The sequence below is a fragment of the Lindgomyces ingoldianus genome (assembly GCF_010093535.1).
Source record: "Lindgomyces ingoldianus strain ATCC 200398 unplaced genomic scaffold BDR25scaffold_33, whole genome shotgun sequence".
NCBI lineage: Eukaryota > Fungi > Ascomycota > Dothideomycetes > Pleosporales > Lindgomycetaceae > Lindgomyces > Lindgomyces ingoldianus.
The window spans coordinates 457,373-467,554 of record NW_022985194.1 but is presented as its reverse complement, the minus strand read 5'-3'; the positions used below and the strand labels follow the sequence as shown (position 1 = coordinate 467,554).

Sequence of the window (10,182 nt, the reverse complement as noted above, 5' to 3'; positions counted from 1 at the left end):
CTGTACACTACTCTTACTCTTGCTACTTAAGTGCTTATACTATAAGCAGCTAGCTAAAAGAGCCTATTTAACACAGATTATATTTGTTCTAGCGTCCCGATGACTGATGCCAAGCCACCAGACTTGCGTCGACTCTGGATGTTTGCCATCCTCGTGGTGTGTTGGCGGCTATCACTCTCGCCCCAGACGTAGCTCACTGTCGCGTAAGACTCGAACTCGAGCTGGTCGCCATTTTCCTTGAATGGCAAAGGGACAAGACTGTCGTTTTCAATGTCGATGACTCCGAAGTAGGGTTCCATCAGAGTCACATGGAAGTCATCCTCAATCCCGAGTTTTCTCGTGCAGCGATAGCCGTGATATCTCTCGCACAGCCTCACGAGCTCCCGGATGAAGTTTCTCTTGTTTTCTGTGCGACCGAGGCGCCTTCCAAGGAACTCGGTTTCGTTGTTCAAGAAGCCACGGTAGTTGACATCAGAGTTGTCGTACCTCGCTGGCGCTGCAAGGACCAAATAAGACTCGCACTGCTCGAGGTTTGGATGATTCCAGCAAACTCTTAGTCGGCGAGTGCACTTCTCTCCCCTGGCTTCTGTGTCCACCGATGTGCGGCCATCAATCTCCCAGATGAGGTGACATACTGCACCATTGGTGTGAGGTGGTGGCGGATCGGGTACTGCATGGGAAACAAGTGCGCACAGCTGACAAGTTGCGACTGTCTCTCTGATTTGTTCCAGCGACCCGAGGAAATATCGCTCATTCGCCAGTTGCAGCGACCGGACTGAATGTCTAGAGCCCGACGATCTGTCGTCCCTAACCAGGAATTTCTCCACACTGAGTCCGAGAGGAGAACAGCGGTCGCAAAGCTTGCTGGCCATGGTTGTTTTCGACCGCCGTGATCTGAATTGCGTCGGAATGTGGTCCAGGCATGAATGAGTAAGGGTGTGAGTTCAGGGAAATATCCAGATCGAGAAGGGTAGTATTGCTCGCACAGAGGCGAACCGTCGAGACTAAGAGACCAGAAGGAATTGGAATCGAAGTTGGGCGATGAGAGCGAATAGAAACCTGGTAGTCGACACGCTCCGGCTCGGTGCTGAAGTATATCATTGGCCGGGTGGCTGGGGCTTTCTCTGGACTATTCTAATTACCTCTATTGACCGAAACGACCAAACTTCAGGATTCTCGCCACCTCCTGCGACCTGCATAGCTGTGGCTCGGGCATCCCGTTTGTGCGACTCGCGACCAATAAGAAGAATCTACGTATCAAGCTCTGACGGCGAGTAAGAGTACCCCTCCCTTTGGAAATAATTTCCTACGTGTCTCTCAAGTAGCTTGCGAGATTTAGCAGACAGTCCTGTAATTCTACATAAGCTTAAATATGAGTTTTTAGAAGTTATTATTAAGCGGTGGTTGAGATATCGTGCTGAGATTTTCATGATTTTTGGTGAGAACCTGGTGGGGCACGTTAGCTATTTGGTTACCTCAGAGGATCGCTTACGGTTCTATGGATGGTTTATGTGCAGGTGACTAAGTATTTTATATTATTATATGTCTATTTAATAGAGAGGCCGGAGGGTAAGCGTGAATACTGTATATAGCCAGGTAATTTGCGACTGCGCAAGGGCGAAGCTTCTAGATCAGTAGCAAGATGGACAACTACATTTAAGCGTAAAGATTTGCCAAGATCATGTCTCGAAAGAAGCGATCGAATATTCGATCACATTAGCAGGGAGGACGGCCGACCCGCTCCGGCTATAGGGTTGCCATAATCGTCTGGAATGGATGGCGGCGCGAAGAGATATAAGGATCGCTTCCGGTAACAAGAAGACGGCATGCAATCCTAGGTAGTGTAGTGCCTTGCCAAGCATAGCCACCATCACGGCTCTGCTAGTGCTCATTCCTCACGAACATGAACGATCCAAACTCCTCATGACCCTCAGAGGTCAAACTGGAACACATCTCTACAACCCTAAAGATTGCTGCGCTCATGTAAGGAGCTATTGGTTGTTTGACCGTACGACAGCTGTGTCACTAAAACATGTCGAGCCTTTCCACCTTCGTTATCTCAGCTAGCTCAGCCGATTGGGGAGAGAAGGGGCGAAGCCCCGACAGGGGCAGAGCCCCTGATACCCTTGCTAGTCAACATAAACCCATGCTAGTCGCGCCGGTGGCGCTCACGCTATCTTTCTGGCCAATAAGGATGCTAGATTTAGCTTCTCTCCCCAGCCGTCTGAGGGACTTTAGTAATTAATTGTATAGACAACTAATTTCAGTGCTCGCTTTTTATATAAGGATGCATTGTATTAATATTTACGCATCCTTCCTCCTCTCTAAACATCTCTAAACTTTAGGCTAACAGCTACGCAACTTCTTGCTATTATCTATTAAATTGTTACGCGTTTTGCACGTTGTTTACTGTACAAAATGGCCAATAAGTCCACTAGTCCTACCCCGCGTCCGCGCCAGCGTCCACAACCCTCTCATCTTCCTCTAGCAGATGAGCTACTACCTCCTCTATTATCACCTCTATTGTCACCTCCTCCTATGTCCTCCTTGCCTTTGTTTGTGGTTGCTGCTAAGCCTTAGGCCCTAGTTCTAACAACTTATCCCTTTGCAACTCCACAAGTAGCAGGCGCGTCTACTTAGCGCGTCTGGTCGTCCGCACCTATTTACACCCTGAGATTAAGGAAACTGGAGTAGGTCCTAGCGTTAATAGATAAGCTGCGGATGCTAATAGGTGAATTTGTTAAGTTGTATTTGCAAGACCTGCTGTTGTTAAAGGCCCTACTGCCTAGTAGACGCAGGATAATTCTTTAATTAGCACTAGAACAGCTAAACGTTTATGTAGCGTTAAGTGGAGATAACAAGGCTACTAGTGTCCCTAGTTTTATTGCGTTTATAAAAGAACTTAACAGTCTTGTTAGGCAGAAGTTCTTTAACTAGTATAATACAGCCTCTAGGCTAGATAAGGTTAATTTTGCTAGGTTAGGGTTAATTATAGCTAATTAGGCTCTAAATTAGAGCAGGTTTATTAAGGGACTTTTATAGAATAAGCAGAGTGCTTAGGGCAGTTACAGCAAGGCTAAGAGTTTGCAGGATAGTAAGGCGTATCTAATTACTTCTATCATCTTACGTTGCCAGGCCTGGAAGAGATGCAACTACCTTGCCCGCCTACTAGGTCTATATTTGCATAGTAGTGGTACAAAACAGCGCGTTGTAGAGACGTTGTTAGGCTTAGGTGTTTATAACTTATATAAGATTATAAACTAGGAGGTTAATAAAATAGCAGACTATACAAAAAGCTTATAAGTTATAATATTATGTTATATAGCTTGTGTCTTACCTAATGCTAGGCTGCTAGGTCTTGCGCATAATCCTTAGTTAATAATTATGTATAACAATTATAACTTTACTAACTAGACTTACAACCACGCTGTAGGCGTTGCAACAGCTATCTAGCAGAACCTAACGACAGCGCTTATTATAAGATGTCTATAGATCCCTAAGGATAGTTTAACCTAGTCTATGTTTAATCTTAGCATAGCATTGCAGCCTGATTAGATCTGTATGGCGCCTGGCATGATTTAGGACTATATAAGCAAGCAAATTACATTGTGCCATATGTCGCGCGCTGTAGCTGCCATCCACAGTGCTGCTGTATCAGGGGTCTTTGTTAGCTCAGAGGACCAGTTGCCGTCAATGCCAGCTGTTAAAGTCCTGCTGTGCGAAGAACCTAGCTAGGTGAATCATCTAGAAGCAATATTCTTTAACAAGGGCGTTATTAATAAGACCTACAAAGTGCATAATAATATTTAGCTCTAGCAGTTAAATATTTCTGCAGATCTAGAAGAGCTAAGCTTTAAAACGCGGCTGTGGATAGTATAGGGCGACCAGAAAACTGCTGAGTTTATACGCAGTCTTAAGAAAGAGCAGCGCGGCGCGTCCTAGCCATACAACAGGAGGGATTAGATGATTAGACCGCCCGCGTATTTTCATATCCTTTAGGCACTTACTTACATGATTGTTCGTACGCACTTTAATACGCCTAAAGGTACAGACTTTTCTAGCAATCTTCTACATGATATTATGCGCTTAAACCGTGCTGGTATCAATCAGGGCAATGTTAAGTATTATATAGCTGTGCCGCTGATACATCTGAGCTAGGGCGCCTAAATAGTTGCGTTGTTCTACTAGGAGATAGGCAACAGTGGATATCTCTGAGGCCAGGTGCCAGATATCCATGCAGCAGATGTCTAGCAATACTAGCGGGGTCTCTATAATAAGGCCATTAGTTAGCTCTTGCCTAACCAGTACATTAAGTTGCTTAAGTAGATACGTAAGAAGGTCTTTACACTTACTGCGTAAAAGGGCTGCAATAATTCTAAAGGCAACTAGACAACAACATGTTAGTTCCTTTAGGAGATTAAGATGTTTCTTACTCTACAGCATGCAGTTAAGTTTAGTGATATTAGAATTATTTGTTACTTAATTAATCTATTAGCTGTATTCTTCTTTAGATCTGGTCAGGAGCGCTACAGTACTGAGCTGCTACACCTCCGCTGGTTAGTCTTAGATAGGGTGTCGACTCCAACGCTTCAGCAGTCTATACTTGCCTCTGGGTTAGTTAACGTACACAGGAAGCCGGACACCTTCTAAGCAGTTAATATTGTGCTTAAGCTTGTAAACTGCGCGTATAAGCTCAACATGCAGCACTTTAAGAACAGGACTTACAACGTAAACTTTACCTTTAGTCATCTTACACTGTCTTGCCAGTTCTATATGCAACTCTGTGCGCTAATAGAGGGCGCCTTTAGGGAGAAGAGCAAGAACAAGCATACGCGGCGCAACGTTAAGCTAGAGACATTTGCCCTTGCTATTTATCTGCTAAGTTGTGGGCGCTGTGAGCGCTTAACTAGTCAGATTAACTGAGGGCTCCCTTAGCCTATTATAAGCCCTGATATTATTGCTGGTGGTATTAAGTTGTTAACGTTAAAGGTTGCAGACTTTAACATTAGTAATGTTATATCTAGTAATTATATACTAGCACTAGATGTAACTAATCTAGCAAGCATTAGCGCAGAGGAGTTGCGTTATATTAATGTGACAGAATTTGCGGAAATAGTTAAGAGCACAACCTATAGCAACCCTAGGGGTTTAGTTAACAATCTAATTAATAGTAATTTTAATAGGGGTCTTAACAGAGCCTTTAAGGATAAATAGAGCAATTATATATTTATATTTTATATATACTTACAGCAAGCACTTCTGTGATGTATAACAGCGTTGTAAAGCACTGTTTACTCAGTGCAGCTAATCAGACGCTGTGCGCTGTTAGTTGCTCGCCAGTTTCGACAACTGCGCAGTGTTAGGTACGTGACTGCTCTCTAGCCCCCTTGTATTAGCTTGTACGCCCTTGTCTAACCCACAGCCCATCCACATATCGCATGTATTAAGACAAATTCCCAGCCACAGATCACCTAGTTGCCAGCATACTGTTGCAGTTTCACGCGCTTACTATTCCTAAAGGTTCTCTAATTATAATAATGCCTATTAGTTTAATAGTTTTAAAAGGTCTATAGAAATGCTTGTATCTTACTTAAATAATTTAGAGACGTAGTAGCAGTAGATAAGGTTGTATAAAGGCTTAACCACGTTAGGGTGAGACTTAGTTAAAAATTAAAGGAGCTAGGGCTATCCTAATTACAGTAATGTTATGTTGCTGCGCGTCTTAATTATTATAAACTATCTGCTTATATTTACTACCTGCTGTTTAACGTAGTTTAACTCTGCAACACTAATTAATTAATCACGTGCAACATACATTTACTCTAGTAAGACCCTCCCCTCCCTCTATTTACTGCTGCTGCCTAGCCCGCTTATTGTTAATCTAATGCCTTATAATTACTTATATACGTTATATCTTACTTATTTTTACCTACTTTTACCTCTAAATCAGGCGATTTTTAGTTGTAATTAGTAAAAAATAATTAAAAAGTTATAATTTTTTGCGCTAGTTAAACGCTAGCGCCTTCTGTATCCTTTTAAATAATCTTGTGACGTGTACTTTCACTGCTAGGCAGAAACTCTAGTCTAGTCAGGTGCTCTCGCCACTGAGGCGAGAGCTGGGGTATATATAGGCCCCTCCCCCTTAGTTAAACTCTCCTTAATTGTCTCTAACTCTTTTACTTTAATTAGCTAAGTTTCTCCTACCTCTTTAATTTAAGCTGTACTAAACACTGTATAGTTACTCTATCCTCCACCTTGCCCTGCAGGTGCTTGTCCACCTCTATTAACTGGCTAAGTCTCCCCTCTGTCCATGCGTTGGGCCGTACTAAGCACTCTACAGTAACATGGTCCTACTCTTCCTCTCTCCATCACCCTTCTTAATTAACTAAACCATCCCTTCGCGCGCCTCTAAACCCTCTCTTCTCGCTTAACTGTGTCCTTAAACCTCTCCTTGCCGTACCCCTCCTTAATTAACTGTATTCACTCTCTAACCATCGCCTATCGCCTCCCCGCCCTCCCTTAAACAGTCGCATGTGTTAGATTTAGTTGCTAGTGTTGCGTATTAATAAGTGTATCTAATCTCCTTATATTTTCAGACTAACTGCAATACAACTCTAGGCTACAACTGTTCTAGATTAAGTCTCTCTTTTTTTTTGTTTACAGTTATGTATCTTATTGTTATGCTTTGTATGCTTGTTTCTCTTTCTCTCCTTTTGTTGTTCCTGTTTCCTTCCTGGACGCTGGACCTAGACGCTGGACCTGGACCTAGACCTGGACCTAGACCTGGACCTGGACCTGGACCTGGCTACCTTAGACAACAATTGGCAACAATCGGCAGGCACGAAGTCAAAACAGAGTTCTAGAAAGTCTAGTGCATACTAGTTAGGAGGGACTGCATGCGTGCTAGTGCGTACTAGCAATTAGGCAACTAGGCACATGCAACGTTCGCTACATTGCTTTGGCAATGCTGTATCAGTGGGCAATCAGAGGGCAATTAGAGGGCAATTAGAGGGCTATTAGAGGGCAATCAGAGGGCAATTAGAGGGCATTTAAGACATCTATAACAATTAGTTCATCTAATTGCAACAATTAGTTTACCAATTGTTCGGCTGGGTCCCTCCTAAACCCAGTTCATTAGTAGGCACTAAGGGAAAAACAATTCAGACAATCCTACTGCAAAACCGCCATCTAGCTTAGTCTATTTAGTTTTTATTTAGATTGTTCTTAATGGTGCCTGAGGTTGCAAGGCTAAGGGCTAGGTTTAGGCTCTTTTACAGCTGGGTAGTGTCTATTAACGAGTCCCCTTAGTCGTACAATGTGAACATTCCTTAGTGGAGCACTATAGTAGGGGCATCCTTGTGGTCCCGGGAAGATTCCAAGCAGACGGCGAAGCATTATATGCCAAAGGCCATATTGCGCGGAACTATCTCTCTCAGTCAACCAGCTCTTCGGAGTCTAGAAAGTCCTGCGCTTGCGCAGGATGGCCTAGGGGGTGCCCATTAGTTCAGATAGCTGTTGCTGTCTAGCTAAGGGGCATGCATAGTCTGTATTGTTTAATCCTTTTGCTTAGTTAGCTAAATAGGGCAGATTTAACGCAGGAATAATTTAATATAGGTGTGTTTGTTGTATAGGAAAGTGTTTATAGTGCGTTTATATAAGCAGCTGAGCGCTAATAGGTCTAGCGCGTAGATATAGCACATATTTTTAGAAGAACTGCCTAATTAAGGAATTATATCTGTGCTTAGCATACTTTGTTCTAACCTTATTATTAACAACACCTGCTGCAGCCACCTATATACCCTCCTTTAAAGACAACAACGACGATTGCCTATAGGTTGCCCCACCTAGGCTTCCACACAATGCGCTGAAGATACGCAGACACGCAATATATACCTGTGACTGCGCTAAGTTTCTCTATTAAATCCTCCTAGCTACCTTTAAATTTAACGTCTATCTTACTAAGACCCTCTACTAAACCTTCCCTCTATACCTACCATCCCCACTCAGAACTATAGCTGGCTTTAGATCTGCCACTAAGTTCATCTCTAGGCTTGACCCACCCCGCGACGCACTTGCCCAGCATAACAATATAAAGACGTGGGCCTAGCAGCCTTCCTCTATCCTGCAGGTCTTCTGCGACGCGCTTTCTATCTGTAAAGAGATGTTTAGTTAACAGGGTGTCTTTCTTAAAGTTAAGGACAAAGCCTGTTTATTGCATCCCTTTCTCTAGCCGCACTGTGCACAAAACCTAACACCCCAAACGCACGCACCCCACACTATAGGCGACCCCTTCAGGGAACCCCCTCATACAAAACGAGAGGATGCGCTAGGGCGGCTACAAGAACAACAACAACGATCGCCTATAAGCGCTGCTCTGTCTGCCCCAGCGTACAGCGCTCTAGGAAACTAGTTTAAATAAGCAAAGCTATTGCTAACACTCCGCACCTAAACCGCAGCAAGAATAAGCACAGTTAGTTTAGTATTCTAGAAGAGACTGCCTGCGCCCCTATTAATATATCCCTAAGCTCCGCGCAGTTAGAGTTAACAATACGTTTTAACAACGCTTCCAACCGTCTAACCGCGGCTTGTCTGCATTACAATGAATGCGCACACTACCTATATCAGCTGCCCTGTTGTCTAACAGGCGCCTTTAACGCTTGCGTGTTGATCTGCTTAGAGACACCGCACTAGCTACTGAATTAGTGCGTGACGCATCTACATCGTGCAATAGGCTCCGACAAACTGCAGCAATTGGAGTACAGGGAGTTCTTGACCGTCTTAGTGTATGTGGCATGGAGGACTGGCGCACAGCCTGTTTGCCTCTGCGACCTGGCTTAGGAGCGCATAGGCTAACAGCAATTTCATCTAATGCAACAGGAGGCAACAAGACTATTCTAGGCGGTAACGGGTGGTAACTACTACCAGTTGGCGTGTGTGGGACCTGGGCTGGCATAGGGCTCCCTACAATTACAGCTGCGCGTCGCCTGTCCCTCGGCGACATATACAACTCCACACCTGGTGAGTATGGTACGCTAAACGCAGCAGAGGCTGCTGCGAACAAACTATTTAGACTAGAGAGGTGTGCTACAACTGTAGAAGAACTGCCTTAATAACTAGAAATATTACTAGGCAAAAGATTGTCCTGTAGAGGAAGGTTGTTATTAAATAGCAACTCTAGTACTATAGTTAACACTGCAGACTTAAACAACGCATTAATTATAACTAGTTCAAGGGGCAGACCATATCGCTCTAACTAGTTCTGTCGCTGGCGATATCTGTGTTGCGTAGCCTGCACAGCTAGACTGTTATCTCGCATACAACTACCTAACAAGGCCCCAGTAGCATCGTGTATACCCAGCGACCTAGAGACGTTGCCTGTCCTAGGGAGCGCGTCGTTTTTGCAAAACTCGCTCTGTACTGCAAGCATAATACGCTTAAACTTACTCTTAACAAATGCCAGATGCAACTCTATAAACTCCTAGTCTAATAGCAGACAATCCTGTACACCACTAGTGCTATACCTGCTAGACTTAATAAGCACTGCAACTCTGTTACTCTTAATATCCTTCTGTCTAGCAACAAGCCTTGCTAGCTTCTATTAGTTTAGGTATAGAAGAAACACTAAAGATAGAGGCAGGACTAAAACATTATCCTTAGACACACTATAGACCTTTAGAAAGTACTAAAGAGCAGATGCCTAACATATCTTCTAGATATGCTGCAACGCAAGGCTAGCTTTGCTCTTTAGCGTTAGCGCGGTCTCTTTGGCAGGCGGAGGCGAGGCGCTCTAATATAGCACAAGTGCTAGATTGCAACCTGTGCAACAGGCGACCTTTTCTAGAAAAGGTCGCCGCGTTAATTGTATAGACAGGTTATTTTAGAAATACTAGAGCAAGTGCCTACAATAACACTTAGAGTTAATTAGGTCCCGCCACTTAGGCTTAATGCCAGCCTGTTAGTTTAGCTGTTTATTTGTCTAATTAGGGGGTCTACCTTTGCGTCTGTTATACTAAAATGCGACCACACGATTCCACAAATTAGCTAAAGTGCTCTTAACCCCCTCTTCTGCAGCCTCCAATTTAGGTTTATTGTGTAGGGGCGTAGACCTAGGCAGAGGTGTTACAGCAGGAGTAACAGGCGTCTGACTACCACTAGCAGATGCCTGATCTAGCAACGTTATAG

At 44.0% G+C, this 10,182-nt stretch overlaps 3 protein-coding genes across 3 annotated transcripts in view; 1 reads left to right on the top strand and 2 right to left on the bottom strand.

Moving 5' to 3' along the window:
- Positions 1–872, bottom strand: part of BDR25DRAFT_293523 (uncharacterized protein) — a gene marked incomplete at its 5' end in the record, with an annotated part of 3,876 nt that extends 3,004 nt beyond the window's left edge. The window contains one exon of the mRNA XM_033688724.1: positions 105–872. Within this exon, the coding sequence (XP_033543434.1) occupies positions 105–872 (768 nt within the window). The remainder of the gene's footprint in view (positions 1–104) is intronic.
- Positions 873–6,689: 5,817 nt separating this feature from the next.
- On the top strand, positions 6,690–7,124 carry BDR25DRAFT_359486 (uncharacterized protein; the record flags this gene model as incomplete). The annotated part of the gene is made up of 3 exons (XM_033696092.1): positions 6,690–6,845; positions 6,908–6,975; positions 7,094–7,124. The coding sequence occupies 3 exons, from the start codon at positions 6,690–6,692 to the stop codon at positions 7,122–7,124; spliced, it is 255 nt and encodes an 84-aa protein (XP_033543433.1).
- A 1,167-nt stretch (positions 7,125–8,291) lies between these two features.
- On the bottom strand, positions 8,292–9,427 carry BDR25DRAFT_359484 (uncharacterized protein; the record flags this gene model as incomplete). Its single annotated transcript, XM_033696091.1, has 5 exons — positions 8,292–8,335; positions 8,572–8,630; positions 8,712–9,032; positions 9,241–9,265; positions 9,319–9,427. The coding sequence occupies 5 exons, from the start codon at positions 9,425–9,427 to the stop codon at positions 8,292–8,294; spliced, it is 558 nt and encodes a 185-aa protein (XP_033543432.1).
- Positions 9,428–10,182: the final 755 nt, after the last annotated feature.